This window comes from Baudoinia panamericana, assembly GCF_000338955.1.
Source record: "Baudoinia panamericana UAMH 10762 unplaced genomic scaffold BAUCOscaffold_12, whole genome shotgun sequence".
Lineage (NCBI taxonomy): Eukaryota > Fungi > Ascomycota > Dothideomycetes > Mycosphaerellales > Teratosphaeriaceae > Baudoinia > Baudoinia panamericana.
Genome location: NW_006911268.1, coordinates 489,968 through 503,481, shown reverse-complemented (window position 1 = coordinate 503,481; position 13,514 = coordinate 489,968). Strand labels below are relative to the sequence as shown.

Below are 13,514 nucleotides of genomic sequence, written 5' to 3'. Positions count from 1 at the left end.
GCGTGGTCAGCTGACCGCTCACACAGCGGACCTACATGACGCTTGGCGAACCCTCACTGACTGCGATAACCTCCTCTTCGACAGCCACCGGCTTTTCTTCAGCAGGCTCCGTGGGTTGAGCTTCCTCCTCCCTTTGTCTCGCATCCTTCGGACAACGCAGACCAAGCACACCCATAACCTGAGCTACAGTGTCAATATCTTTGTCACAGTCCACCCACACGGCTCCGATGAGCGCCTGCACCAAACTCGCCGCATCCGCCGGGTAGTCTTCACCGACTCCATTGCGGAGCCCTCTACCACCGTGCAACTGAACGCAAGCGTCCTCTATCACATGCTTCCTGGTAATGTTCGTGAGATTCACTTTGTCGATCATCTTCTTCAGCCAGGCCTCATGTGCTTCTTGCCGCGTCTGTGGGCCAGGATACCATTGGTCGATTAAGATAGTCTTGATGACGCTGGCGCCCAGCACAGCAAGACGAAGGTTGGCTTCCGGAGGCCGTCGACCGTTTCCCAGCGTGACATCGCTGCCCGGTGGTATCAGCGCTTCGGCCAGGAGGTATGGGTCACTGAAGTGGTAGGCGGCGAACATGTCGAACTTGAGCTCTGGAGCAACGGGCTGTGAGCGAGTAAACAAAGAAGCCATGGTTACTGGACTAGAATCCGTCATTGAGCACGCCGTCTCTCTGAAATATATCAGTCCTCCCAGCGCTTGCTACATCCTCGTCGACAATCATCCAGACATAGAATATGGTCTCAGAAGGGTGTTCACGAGCACAACGGACGTTGATTGTGGTGAAGTAGGCGCAGATAGGAATGTTCGCTCTGTAGCCGCACTGTGCCGGTAGTAAGACACTTAGAGATGAGTATACAAGCCGAATGTGTGAGTAGCAGCGCAAATCGCACTCCAGACGCCGTCGCTTCGTAATAAAACAGATCAGATCAACGCGTCCACGCAAGACAGTCCACCAACTTATGATCGACCAGTCTTCTGCTTTGCAAGCTCTTCTCTCACACTCGCTCCGCTCGCCCGCCACCAGACATCGCCGCCCCATCGCAATAGCCGCTCGCACGCGGCCGTGGGACTGTCAACCGCGGGTCGAACGTCCAGGTAGAAGACAGGTTCGCCCGTTGGCTCTGGAGGACCAGAGTAATAGTCGATCACATAGCGTACCTCTCGCCCCTGACCATCCTGTGCACGTCGCTGCACGTACCAGTCATGTCGGTCAAAGGGCGGGTTATCCGGAAATTGCGAAGGGTACAACCAAGCCATGAAGGAGAGCATTCGTGCTTTTGGTGACGGCTCGTTTGGTCGACCTTCAAAGCGCGACAGCTTGGGCTCAGCCGCGCCCTCGCTTCGGCCTGTCCTGAACTGCTCGAGCAGCATTTGCCGCCTCGCACCCTCCTCTCCTCGCTTGCACAACTCCCAGCCGTGGCTGAGACCCTTACCGAACCTGCTCTCCCAGCCCTTAATCTCCTCCCAGGCGCCCTCGTTCAGAAAATTGTGCACCGCGACCATGGCTTCGACATGCTCGGCAGGCGTATCGGTGTAGCCTTTCCGCAGCATCGCATTATACATCTGCTGCGGTGAAGGATACTCCCAAGTACCTGTTCCATCGCCACGGGGGATCGTAGATACTTCTCTTTCTAAGGGCAGGCCTATAGACTGTGCAGACGACTCTCGCTTGTTGGATATGTTACTTGGCATGTAGTTCAGTGGGTTCAGCTTCGAGATGTATGATGGGGTTGATGATGGGCCGGCGGTATCGCTAGGAGCTGGAGGCGTATATGGACAAGCGCTCGGAGGTTGTGATGGTGATGGCGGTATGGGCGCTGCATCTGCTTTGCGACTTTTGTGCATCGGACATGATGGCTATGCATTGTCAGTGCGCGCCATGCGAACAAATAGCCAGGTTTGACCATACAGGAGGTTGGATGGTGGTTGATGCCGGTAGAGGGTGCGGAGCGGCTGTGTCTGAGGTGATACCTTCTGCCCAGAACCAACCCATGGTGCTGCTATTGCTGTTGTGTATGCGATATCGATGTAGAGGGAGTATGGTGGCAACGGTAATGGCAGAACGCAGTGACGCGAGAAGATGTATTGCGCGGGCCAGCTTCGGATGGTTGGCTTCCGAGGCTAAGCTGGTCGAGGAAGGTACGTACACGCTACATGTACTCGCTCTGGACCATAGATGTACCGTTCTCATCACCTCAGCTTCAGCCGTAAATAATGGCACCGCTCCTTGATTCTACACTGGATGCCGAAGCAGGTCACGATGCCAGACACGTTACTACCATCAAGCCACGGTTTCTCATCATTGGCGCCGGATCGAGAGGTACCGCGTATGCTGCTGCAATCCTACGCTCAAACCTAGGCACTGTGGCTGCGATTGCTGAGCCCGTCGACTTCAAGCGCCAGCAGTTCTTAGACAAGTTCATCTGGAGTCGTAATGAGGCTCAGCCAGGCCAACACTTCAGTGACTGGAACGACTTCGTTTGCTTTGAACTACAGCGACGGAAACATGCAACAGCGGGTCACGTAGGGGTCTCAACCGGCGTCGACGGCGTATTTGTGTGTGTGAAGGACGATCTGCATGCCCAAGCCGTGACAGCTTTGGCACCGCTAGGCCTGCACATCATGTGTGAGAAGCCGTTAGCGACCACACTTGCAGATTGTCTATCCATTCAAAGAACGCTCTCGCAATATCCGCCTCGCATCTTTGCGATCGGGCACGTGTTGAGGTACAGTCCGCACAACATGCTGCTAAGGCATCTACTCCTCCAGCAGCGAGTGATTGGCGATGTTCTTAGCATGGAGCACACAGAGCCAGTTGGATGGTGGCACTTCTCTCACTCTTATGTTCGGGGCCAGTGGAGAAGAGAGAACATAAGTGCGCCCAGTCTTCTCACGAAGAGTTGTCACGATATTGACTTCATCCTATGGATGCTTTCTTCTCCGCCATCAGATGCTACTGAGATGCCTCATCTTCCGACTAACGTTAGTAGCACAGGCAGTTTGAAACAATTCCGCCGTGTCATGAAGCCGAAGACGGCAGGCAGCGCGACCAATTGTCTTTCCTGTTCACTCAGCGAGACTTGCATGTACAGTGCCAAGCGTATATACTACGATAGCCAGCTCGCCAAAGGTAACGCAAAGTGGCCGGTCGAGATTGTCAATCCACAAGTGCCTCATATCCTTGAAACCCGGGGCGCACTGGCAGCAAAGGCAGCACTGTTCGCTACGCTGGCTGAAGACTACGATGAAACCGTTCTGTCTGCCCCAGACATTGAAAGCAGACCTTGGTATGGCCGCTGCGTCTGGGAGAGTGACAATGACGTGTGTGACGATCAAATAGTGACGTTCACTTGGGACGATGCTCTTGTTACTGGGAAGGGAGCAAAGACAGCTACATTCCATATGATAGCCCAGACACTCGCGCAATGTGAGCGTCGCGGAAGGATTTACGGCACAGAGGGTGAGATCAGCTACGACTCGAAATCAATCACCGTGCATGACTTCACCAACGACCACACCGAAGTGTATAATCCGGAAGTACCTGCCAATAGCCATCACGGCGGCGGAGATGATGGCCTCACGGAGATGTTCGTGAGAGCCGTAACCGCTGTGGATAGCGGTAAGATGACCGTTAAACAGGCGCAAAGAGAGTTTATGGGCTGTACGCTTGAAGAGTGCGTGAGAAGCCACGCGGCTGTCTTCGCCGCCGACGAGGCGAGAAGGGAAAGGAAAGTGGTAGACTGGCACGAGTGGTGGACGACAAACGTCGACCAGAACCTTCAGACACCCGGAAATGGTCGGTGAGCCGAGCGCTACTCTGGCATCGACCAATGGTTGCACTGCAAGCCAGACTCGAGCGGCTCCGCGCTTCCAGCAAGCTGATCAGTGGTTCTCCAGGCGCCTGTCGATAACGCCCTTTCGCCGCGCTCATACCAGCAACTTCTTCCCAGCCTCATTCAGCACGGTCGCTGCTCGCTCAACGGCTGATTGCGCGTCTGTCCACCGACCATCCTCAACGGCGTCGCGAATGAATGGAAACGAGCCGAAGCTATGCCGAGCCCACCTTCGTGGGCCGAATACGATATGCTTATACTGGCAACGGCCTGGGACGCCTCCGTGAGGACACGTTTCACTAGGCTCCAGGTCCAGTAACATGGTGTCAAAATGTGCCACACGGTCGTTGTACTCCAGGCGCTGAAAGCCCAGTTGGGTGCTCTCCAGCCCGCCGGTCCCCATGATCTGACCAGTCCAGACATCCTCAAATTGATGGAATATGGAAGCCTTCTGCGACATGTCGCTGAGGGCATCTTTAAGAGGCTGAAGCGTAAATCCAGTTTCAGCCTTGACACCATCTGCACCCGACGATTGCAGTCCGGTCTGTGCTGCGTACAGTTCAACGACATCCTGCTCGAGTGTCTCCGCCCACTGTTGGAGGGCATTCGCATATACGCGCAGGTCGAACGGCACTATCGGACGGTCTGCGATCTCCAGGATGAGTAGCGCCAGCACCTGCGCTAAGGCGCCATGACGCGAAAAAGTGACCGGGTCACCGTATGTCTCCATCCACTCAAGTGTATCGTAACATGAGCCGATGGGGAAATGCTCCTCACCGCTAGCACTTCCATCGCGGAAGCCAACATCAACGGAGGAAGTGCCCGCAATGTCCTGGAACGCAACGTAATCGCCAGTCGCAGCCAACCCTTCAAGCTGCGAAGCTTTAGAATCCCAAGCCTGCTTCAAGCTCCGTGTGTTGTTGGAGTCAGGATCGTTGATGCGATCGAGGACATGTAACAGTGCACGTTGCCACAGAGGAGAACCTGAAGCTCGGAACAAACCACCGGAGACCCCAACATCAATGTTGATGTACGCCATCACGTCTTTGCGTACATCGTCTAGGCTGTCTTCGACATACTCAGTGCTCCCAACAAGGTTATACTCGCCAGCATCCCAGCTCACGAACTCCACACTTCGGAGAGGTCGCCAGCCAAGCGTACGAAGTTCACCGAAAATGCGGACCACCTCCATCATAACAGCCGAGCCAGATCCAGGCTCAGCGGCACCGAAGCACCAAGCGTCTCGGTGATTGCCAACAACGATCTTCTTCTGCTGGGTCTCCAGGCCTTCGATAAGGCCATGCACGTTCCAGATCGGCTGCAAAGAATTCCCGTCATTCAGGTTCTGAAGATGAACGATAGGTACATCTCCATCCGTCTCCGAAGGAGCTGCGCCGGTGTACCAATCCGACGCGAAACCTTCACCAGAAGCTAGAGTCCAAGATGCTGGCACGCTCTCACCGTGACCTTGCAACGCTTTGACCAAGATCTTGGCATCGCGCCACGCCAATGGCAGTGATGGTATGGAGGGGAGACCAGGGTTGCCATCTTTCGGCTCGCGGCCGGCATTGCGCTCACTCGCCCAGCCAGGCGTGAGCGGATCTCCAAGGACCAAGCTGGTCATGCTCACACTACCACGCTGAATCATGTCGTCTGTGGGCTGCCATGTCTTCGCATCTTCGCCACTTCTCATGTCTGAGTAAATGAGCACGCCAACACAGCCAGCCTCTTCGGCGGCCCTGACCTTCACCGAGAAATCGGTTTCTGTGGCACCGTGTCTTACCAAGGCGATGGATCCGTTGGTCACAATAGCATGATCGTGTAGGTAAGCGAAGTCTTCGCGTTTGCCCATGTTGGCGTAGATCAAGTGACCCTCCACATCATCGTTTCTGCTATACCCGTGGAACGCCTCGCTTTGTTGTCGGTTTGTATACACCGCATCTTCCTCCAACGCAGCCGTCCAGCGTTTGTTGTCCGGAGCGACGATGGACAAGCTTCGTTCGCTAGGGTAGTTCAGATATACCTGATATTGCCGCATATTCACCTCGTCGAAGCCACCTTGCTCTGTCCACTGATCCTGCATCCATCTAGCAAGATAAAGATCGCCCTCTGTTCCAGCCACGTGGTCGAAGCCCGTAATGTGAGACAGCATAGATCGAATCTTGTCAGGACTGATATTCTCCTGCACAAAAGCCCGAACAGACTCCGGATCGAAATGCGCCCCCAAGCCATGGCGCATGTTGTTCGGAAACACGTTGAAAGCAAACAGAACGTAGATTACTCCGATCAATGTCAATAATCCGCACAAACGGGCAAAGTTGGGTCCAGACATCCGATAGCGCTCTGGTATCCGAATACGCTCGCTCATCCGAGAGAGCCATGTCCGGGTATCAGGTGTCGCAGAGCTGGATGGAACAGAGCTATAAAGCCGCCAGGAAGGTAATCGAAATGAAGAGAGGGTGGCGCCAATGCTGGATAACTGTTGCGACCATTTCGCGCGACGTAATCTGGTGCGATGATATAGCCTGGGACTTCGGCGAGACGTATCCGGCGCTGTAGGGTCGAGATAGTCCAGCTCCTCTACCTGCCTCCGCTCATCCTCTCCGTGTATCTCGGGTAGTCTAAGCTCTTCATTGTCGTCCTCCTCGCTCCCCAGGCTTGTACGGGCTGACTCTACCGTGGGCGGTTGGTATCTATCATGTGCTTGCCCCAGCAGGCCTTGTCTCTCTGTATAACCGTGATCTCCTTCTTCATCACGGACCACTGAATGTGAAGATGTGGCCTCTTCGTACGAAGGTATTGGGATATTGCTATAGCGCCCAAACCGATATCTTTCGTTGCCCGCCATGACCTGGCTGATGGCTTAGACCGGTACGATGAGTGGAATCATTAGACAGAAATGGTATACGTGCTAACCGTACATAGCGTATCTATACAAACGTGCACAATGATAACGAAGCGTAGATGTTCTACCTCAAAGACCCGCGGCTGCGCCTCCTGCCAACACCACGTCCATGGCGCTGTGGAGAACGGAAGTGATTCCTCGGCATGAGCCGAGAGTCTATACACGCGCTGACATGGCGCGCGTCACTTTTCAGTCTCCAGGGTACCAACGACGGAAAGTGTGATAAGGACGTTGTGAAGTTATGCGGATGCTGCAGCCTTATGCAACATCGCACACAAAGCATGGCCACCTACGACTGTACCGTCAATGCGTGCAGCCACCAGGATCCAGCCGAACACAAGCCAGATGATTCAGCTACGTACTCGCCTTCGATAAGGTATTCACAGGCTTTCAAAGCTCATGTTGACAGACCCAAGCTTCCTTAGATACTGGGCTTGTCTTCTGAAAGATTCATGCGATGATGAGTTATTAGCACAGGTTCCGCCTGAAGGAATGTCGCACAGCTCAAGTGGCCCCGTTGCAAAGCATATCCAATCAAATACAGAGGCGCAAGGTACCAAGAACAGGTCGACGCTGTCGGCCTCAAGCACTATGTCAGAGCCTGCCGAGCGAGAGCAGCTGACGCTTCGTTATACTCTCTCGCGTAGCATGTCGGTCCACTCCAGAATGCGTAGCGCACGTCGATGGTATTGCGGCTGCAGTCGGCAGCTCGAATGCGATTGACGCTCAGAAGGTATACTCAACGGTTACTTTCGTTCGGGAGCCTGAATTGCAACAGAAAGGCGGTCAGCTCCATTTGTGGTCTGGATTTCTCTCATTCCAGTCTCCAGATCGTACGGTCTCTCACAAACCAGTGAGGCTCTTCTGTTAGGCATTGCACATCGAGAGGAGGCAACGTCCTCTACGAAACACTCTTTATCCGTATGACCCATTGTGAGTATCTGGTGCTAATGCTTCGTCACACATCTGCTGCACCGATGGTTCTGGCCAACCGATAGAGCTCCCGTAAGTCACGTTACCCCAGCCGGGTCCTAATAATTCCTGCATGAATGCGTCTTGCTGCCAAGCATCATCACTAACTCCGTTCATGCTTGCCTCAGCAAGGAATAGGTTCGCATTCCCGGGCGAGACATGAAGCTCGCTGGGGGGGTCCTGTAGAGCTGTTGTCGGCATGAAGACACCGTTGCTCTGCCTGAGCGCTGGGGCATTTTCTCCATGCGCTATCACTGGCAGCGAAGACAAGAAGTCCTGGATTGCCGTTCGTGCGCTGCGAGCCTTTGTTGACTCTGTGCCCAAAGCCTCCCACAAGTGACATCCCTCTAGGATCAGTGACCTAAGTTCGGCAAGTTGGATCGCACCTGCTTCGCCGCAACCCTTCCTGCGAACATGCTTCTCGTGTAAGCATAACAGCATCGCTGCAAGGTTGAAGTCGTGAATGTGTTGCTTGAGGAACACCAGGGCAGCCTCGAAGATGCCAGACTGTACAGCCTTGAAGAGCTCAATCTGCAGCCGTAGGACTCCTTCTGCAGCCTTCACACAGCGCTCTTGCTCGGACTGGTAGCCTGCCACGCCCATGAAGCGCTGATACAAGATGCACACAGACTTCAAGTGTGCCATTTCCATGCCATAGCGTCCCGTGAGGAGATCCGGCGCGTCCATGAATGATTCTCCCAGCGGTTTGAATTGCAACTGTGGTGGCAGCTGCTCTCGAGCGTACTGCAAGCGATCATAGAGTCCTGAGACCTCATTTTGGTTGGGCTGATGCACGGCATGCGTGGAGTATATGACGTCGCCGTATATGCTTGAGAGGGTGTTGTACACAATGGAGACTGTGGCTGTCGTTTGATCGCTCATTGGACGTGGTGACGGTAGAGGACTCAGCAGAAGATCCTCATCGGTGTAGTTGGATAGTGGCGCAGTGTCTTGAGGCACGAAATTGATTATAGATACCATTCCGAGCTGATAGCACATCTTGATATCATAAGCTTTAACCGCAGCCCAAACCCGGCGTCTCATCTCGGCCAGCAGGGGGTTTATCTTTGGATTGTGCCGTGGGTCCTTGTGGTATCCACCTTGTGTGCACATCCTAGTAACCATGCCTAACAACATATGCGACTCAAACGTAATGTCGTTTGCGACGATCAGGAGATACTTAATATGAAGCAGAATAGTCTCTATGATGTGAAGCTGCGGCTTCGCATAGTCAGCAAGTACTAAAGCATGTGTCGTAAGCTTACGCAAGTGCTCCGCCTGATTCAGCGTGCCGCTTTCCTTGCCATTTTGTCGGCGGATCTCCGATCCCACAGTGGCAACGGCAAGCATAAGAGCGAGCCAGGCAGGCGAGGTGATCGCAGGCGCAGACCAGAACGCTACATATTCTTCCTGGAACGTGGGCTGGTGTGTAATCAAGCGCAGTGTATCGGGAGCATTCAGCCAAGTCGCAACGGAAACATCCAAGTAAGGCTTTGTAGGAAGGAGGTTGAGCAGTTCGTCAAGTGTATAGGTCTTGGAGTGGCCGAAGGGTATATCAGCTAAAGTCGGACTAGTGGTCATTTGAGTAGGAGTGAAGTCAAATCGTGGTTCACCAGGGCTTGCTTGAGAATCGAAGTATGCCTTGACCTCAGCAATGTCTTCTATAATGGACTCCCAATGTGAAGGGCCCACATACTTCGTGCTGCCTTTGTCGGTAAGACATAGCCTGCCAGTGGCCTGGCTCAAGTCTTCACGGAGATTGTTGACATCGTCCGCCCTACGGTCGTTCTCACCATCCTTGTTGGGTACTGTCACCTCATAGGACAGTTTGGACGGTTCAAGCTGGGCTACGAATGACTCAAGGCGGTCCAACTTCTGCCGCATGTGCGCACGATGTTTTGCGGCGTTGTAGCGGAAACCACGCTCAGTGTACGAGCAGTCCTGCTCTCTGCCACGCTTCAGGCATTGATCGCACGGCGTGCCTCTGTCACATCTTAACTTCGCCACGCGGCAAAGCGTGCAGCTGAGCTGAACACGTTGCGATCGCTTACGATGCGGCTCTTCCTCCATGGCAGACGTTGACAGGATGATGCGCTCCATCACCACATGATCATTGTTACAACTTAGGGTACAGGGCCGCGGCTTCCACGGCATCTTCCGACCCTCTCATTGTGCCTTCGACGAACCTTATGTACGCTCTACAGCTGGACTACTGCGGCAGTACTCTCGCCAGGAGGTATACCAACGTCTGCCTGAAGCTGAGGAGTACAAAAGCATATGGCATCCATCTGCTTGCCATTCCCATAATTGTACAATGCCGTCCCGAAGTTGCGCCAGCCCAGCCGCTCATACAGCCGGATGGCGTTCCGATCTTTGATCAAAGCGAAGAGAACAAGACGCTGACCCTTGCTCGCGCCGTACGACTGCGCCGTTTGCATAAGTGCACTGGCTGCGCCGCAACCGCGGGCGGTAGGGTGAACGAACAGTCTCTCAAGCACAGCGATGGCCTGATTGCCGTAGATTGACCTATGCAATGCGACTGCAAGATCGTCATTGCTAGGACTGCTCACGGCAATGTGACCGACAATACGGCCTTGCTCTTCGGCAACCCAAGCTCGCCATGTGGACTCGCCAGTCAAGAAGGAAACAGCGTTCGCGGTTCCCTGTACGGGATAACCATCTCTTTGGTAAACCAATTCAAGTAGCTCTACGCATTCGTCGACATCACGTGCTGCTCGTTCCCGGACGGTGATCATGGTTGACATTCTGCTCTGCCTCAGCAGGCTTGCAAAGCTATTGGTACGCATAACAATCAGCCATCCGATCGAGGTAAATATTCTGCCTTAGCGCGTTCTCGGATTAGTCACCTAGCGCGGCATCCTTCCTGTTCCAGCAGCCGTCTGATCACCAAGCGGAGAGTAGCATAGCAAAGCTTTCGACTCGTACAAGTAAGCGTACACGTAACATTGCAACATACCTTATTGTTGCCTTCTCTGTGGATCTATCGCACCGGTCACCATGACAGACAAGTATCACGAATGGTCTGTTGCAAGTCGCTACCTTGACCAAGGCGAGGATATCCACTGGTTGGCTGCACGTAAGAGGGCGCGGCTGAAACATTTATTTTGAGCTTGGGGCCACAATCTGACGCGAACCTCACCAACGACACAGCCTCGCGCCCGTCAGCCTCGCCTGGTTGAGTATGATCTCCTCCCGCGGTAAGTTGCACAGGAACCCTTCTTTGATCAAGTCTTTCTTCTGTTCTTAGTGCACCACCTTGGCCCGCACTATGATGCTGTCGTTGCTACTCACCAGCAGCGCTTTGGGAATATGGGCAAGGGTATATGCGTTCGGCGACATGACGCTGGATCCCGAGTACAGAAGCGGCAACCTCACTGCATGCGAGAAAGAATGTTTAGCAGGTCCTGGCTATGTCTCCACATCTTTGTTGTACCAACTGGATTGCACTGGTGGACCACTCGACGACCAATGCTATTGCGGGAATCTCACCGAAAGCCTGAACTATGTTCAGTCATGCACGAGTACAAGCTGCAATAGGAACGCCTCGCAAGTCTACCAGGCCGAGTCCTTCCTGGCACGGTTTTGCACGTCTGCCGCGCAATCAAATGGGTATACGAGCATTTTGAGCGCCACGACAATACATCTTGATCAAGGTAACTGAGTGGCTTGTCTTGAGCTTCTCTAGCGTCTGTAGCTTACAGGATTCTCACAGTGTCCGCTGCGGTGGCAACAGGTTCTGCGTCAGGGCCTACATTGACGTCTGCGGTCACGTCTGCAGCGGCTGCCTCCGTGCCGACTGCGACAGGAACTGGAGGATCCGCAATCGTCACAGGTGCCTCGCCAGGTGCTGCACCATTATCTACGACTGGCATTACTGGTGCATCCGCTGCAACGAGCACTGCAGTCGCCGGCAGCAAGAAGGCCGGCTTGATGAAAAGCGAAAAGGTCGGCATCGGAATTGGGATCGGTTTGGGCGTGCCCCTCATTCTAGGTGGGATTGCTGCATTCTTGGTTTTCTCAAAGCGCCGGAAAAGCCGTGGTGCAGGTGGTCCGTACGACGCAGTCCTCATGAACGAAAAGAGAGGTAACGAGAGCTATGGCAGGGCGATCATGGAGCCACAGGAGCTACGCGCCATGCGCTCGGCAGCACCGTTCTTACCAGCAGCTGCAGCAGGAGATGTCAGTGTAAGTGAAGTACCGTACCAGCCGCCAGTCTCAGCTTCGGCAAAGCAACCGCAGTACAGCGACGTCCGGGTATCAACAGCCGAGGATGATGAAAGCTTGCGATACGAGCACTCACACTCACCTCAGGAGCCGCGAGGTCCACGAGACACGCCGGCGTCTGCGACAATGCCACGTAGTGCTGTGTCAAATCAGCTTTCCGTAGCAACGGGCCACTTTGACGACAGGGATGATGCACCGCACTCACCCATCTCGCCAGTTTCGCCTATCTCGCCTACTGGATCCAGGCCGGCATCGCTAAGGCAAGAAGGCGCGCACCATGATTTATGACCTGATTGAGCAATGCGTGGGCATTTACTGCAGCAAATGAGGAACGAACGATCAGTGTTCACATCATTATTGTCACGAATCTCATTTGTGATGATTACACGGTCAGGTAGGTGTCTCCTTGAAGCTGCTCTGTGATTGTTCTACATCTTGGCGGATGAGCTTGCCATCGCGCCATCGGCAGCGCCACTTTTTATATGGACTTAGTTCGCGACGTTTTCATGACTCCAGCCCATCCCAGGGGTATCAAATTGCTGCCGTACACCGTAGCGCCACGCTACACAGTAATTCGTCGTCTCATCGTGACTTCGCATGCACTCATACCCGGGCGTTTCAGCCTTCGGTTGGTGAAGCGATGGTTTGATACTTCTCCCCAGCGCTTCTGAACAGCTCCTCTTGCGCTCTGATCAGCTGCTCTTCGTTGAGCCCGCTTTGCTCGATCTTGGTTTGCCTTCGCTCGCGTCCCTACAAGTTTATGGAGTTAGACTGCTTGGGCGTCGACATAGCACATCGCAACGGCTACTGCCGACGACTTACACCTTGGGTACTCTTGAATTGCTCCGCCACACTCTGTAACTCAGGTACATACTCTGCGAAGCCGAGCTCCTCGAGAGCCTTGGTGATGTGCTCGCACGCAATAGTCTTCTTGGCGTCCTTCTCCGCAATTTCGTTGGCCTCAGAACTGAGCATGGTGATGAACTCGACGCAGCATTCGATCAGCAGGTCGCGCGTCTCTTTGGCGAAAGTCATTGGCTGAGGAACATCGCCTTGGATCGATGGTGACGAGAGGACTTCGTTTATGATCTTCTGGACGGTCGCTATGGCGTGACGAGTCAGCATACGATCTCTTGCTTGCTTTCTGCTTTTCTCATAGTCTTCGCGGAAGTGAGAGGAGAGGTAGACATGGCCTCTGCTGGTGCGATAAGAGCCCACAGCTCTAGGTTTGCTGGGCATGGTGATAGCAGCGCAGCGTGGTCAATTGTAGTTGCTTGGTTAAATGAGAGAGGTATCATGTATACCTTTGGGTAGCGACAAATCATCGTTCCCTAGGTGACTATGTTAGCAACCCGGTTATGGAAGGCACGAGCAGGCAGCATAGTGAGGAGGGCGCAATGTGCGCGTGTTCACGTACCACCGAATTCCTTGTCAGACATCTCGCTGTAGATAACGGGGAGCCCGAGACAAACAGGGAGAGTCGATTAATGAAGGTGCGTATTGTGTCATTGCATGGTGCAAAGCAGTCCTTGAACAATGTATAGTC

The 13,514-nt window shown here is 54.0% G+C and overlaps 8 protein-coding genes across 8 annotated transcripts; 2 read left to right on the top strand and 6 right to left on the bottom strand.

The window, feature by feature from the left end:
- Positions 1–31: 31 nt before the first annotated feature.
- On the bottom strand, positions 32–589 carry BAUCODRAFT_76747 (uncharacterized protein; the record flags this gene model as incomplete). Its single annotated transcript, XM_007681729.1, has 1 exon — positions 32–589. One exon carries the CDS (start codon positions 587–589, stop codon positions 32–34), a length of 558 nt encoding a protein of 185 aa, XP_007679919.1.
- A 381-nt stretch (positions 590–970) lies between these two features.
- On the bottom strand, positions 971–2,006 carry BAUCODRAFT_77263 (uncharacterized protein; the record flags this gene model as incomplete). The annotated part of the gene is made up of 2 exons (XM_007681766.1): positions 971–1,870; positions 1,923–2,006. The coding sequence occupies 2 exons, from the start codon at positions 2,004–2,006 to the stop codon at positions 971–973; spliced, it is 984 nt and encodes a 327-aa protein (XP_007679956.1).
- A 190-nt stretch (positions 2,007–2,196) lies between these two features.
- On the top strand, positions 2,197–3,963 carry BAUCODRAFT_37702 (uncharacterized protein). Its single transcript, XM_007681618.1, has 2 exons — positions 2,197–3,809; positions 3,911–3,963. Exons 1-2 carry the CDS (start codon positions 2,228–2,230, stop codon positions 3,922–3,924), a joined length of 1,596 nt encoding a protein of 531 aa, XP_007679808.1. The 5' UTR covers positions 2,197–2,227; the 3' UTR covers positions 3,925–3,963.
- Positions 3,941–6,694, bottom strand: BAUCODRAFT_114700 (uncharacterized protein; the record flags this gene model as incomplete). Its single annotated transcript, XM_007681923.1, has 2 exons — positions 3,941–6,205; positions 6,263–6,694. The coding sequence occupies 2 exons, from the start codon at positions 6,692–6,694 to the stop codon at positions 3,941–3,943; spliced, it is 2,697 nt and encodes an 898-aa protein (XP_007680113.1).
- Positions 6,695–7,666: 972 nt separating this feature from the next.
- Positions 7,667–9,823, bottom strand: BAUCODRAFT_151190 (uncharacterized protein; the record flags this gene model as incomplete). The annotated part of the gene is made up of 1 exon (XM_007681922.1): positions 7,667–9,823. The coding sequence occupies one exon, from the start codon at positions 9,821–9,823 to the stop codon at positions 7,667–7,669; it is 2,157 nt and encodes a 718-aa protein (XP_007680112.1).
- Positions 9,824–9,921: 98 nt separating this feature from the next.
- On the bottom strand, positions 9,922–10,479 carry BAUCODRAFT_77041 (uncharacterized protein; the record flags this gene model as incomplete). Its single annotated transcript, XM_007681750.1, has 1 exon — positions 9,922–10,479. One exon carries the CDS (start codon positions 10,477–10,479, stop codon positions 9,922–9,924), a length of 558 nt encoding a protein of 185 aa, XP_007679940.1.
- Positions 10,480–10,741: 262 nt separating this feature from the next.
- On the top strand, positions 10,742–12,324 carry BAUCODRAFT_568952 (uncharacterized protein; the record flags this gene model as incomplete). Its single annotated transcript, XM_007681921.1, has 4 exons — positions 10,742–10,820; positions 10,854–10,941; positions 11,042–11,397; positions 11,439–12,324. The coding sequence occupies 4 exons, from the start codon at positions 10,742–10,744 to the stop codon at positions 12,254–12,256; spliced, it is 1,341 nt and encodes a 446-aa protein (XP_007680111.1). The 3' UTR covers positions 12,257–12,324.
- Positions 12,325–12,361: 37 nt separating this feature from the next.
- BAUCODRAFT_37697 (uncharacterized protein) lies at positions 12,362–13,506 on the bottom strand. Its single transcript, XM_007681617.1, has 4 exons — positions 13,386–13,506; positions 13,273–13,299; positions 12,791–13,071; positions 12,362–12,718 (listed from the first exon to the last, which is right to left on the bottom strand). Exons 1-4 carry the CDS (start codon positions 13,405–13,407, stop codon positions 12,587–12,589), a joined length of 462 nt encoding a protein of 153 aa, XP_007679807.1. The 5' UTR covers positions 13,408–13,506; the 3' UTR covers positions 12,362–12,586.
- Positions 13,507–13,514: the final 8 nt, after the last annotated feature.

Excerpts from the sequence above, each read along its gene's own strand:
- BAUCODRAFT_37702 (XM_007681618.1), top strand. The coding sequence starts at position 2,228 with ATGGCACCGCTCCTTGATTCTACACTGGATGCCGAAGCAGGTCACGAT.
- BAUCODRAFT_37697 (XM_007681617.1), bottom strand. The coding sequence starts at position 13,407 with ATGTCTGACAAGGAATTCGGTG. Across the intron at positions 13,072-13,272 it reads TGATTTGTCGCTACCCAAAG|CGACCGTCCAGAAGATCATA; the intron begins GTATACATGATA and ends GTCACGCCATAG. Across the intron at positions 12,719-12,790 it reads AATTCAAGAGTACCCAAGGT|GGACGCGAGCGAAGGCAAAC; the intron begins GTAAGTCGTCGG and ends ATAAACTTGTAG.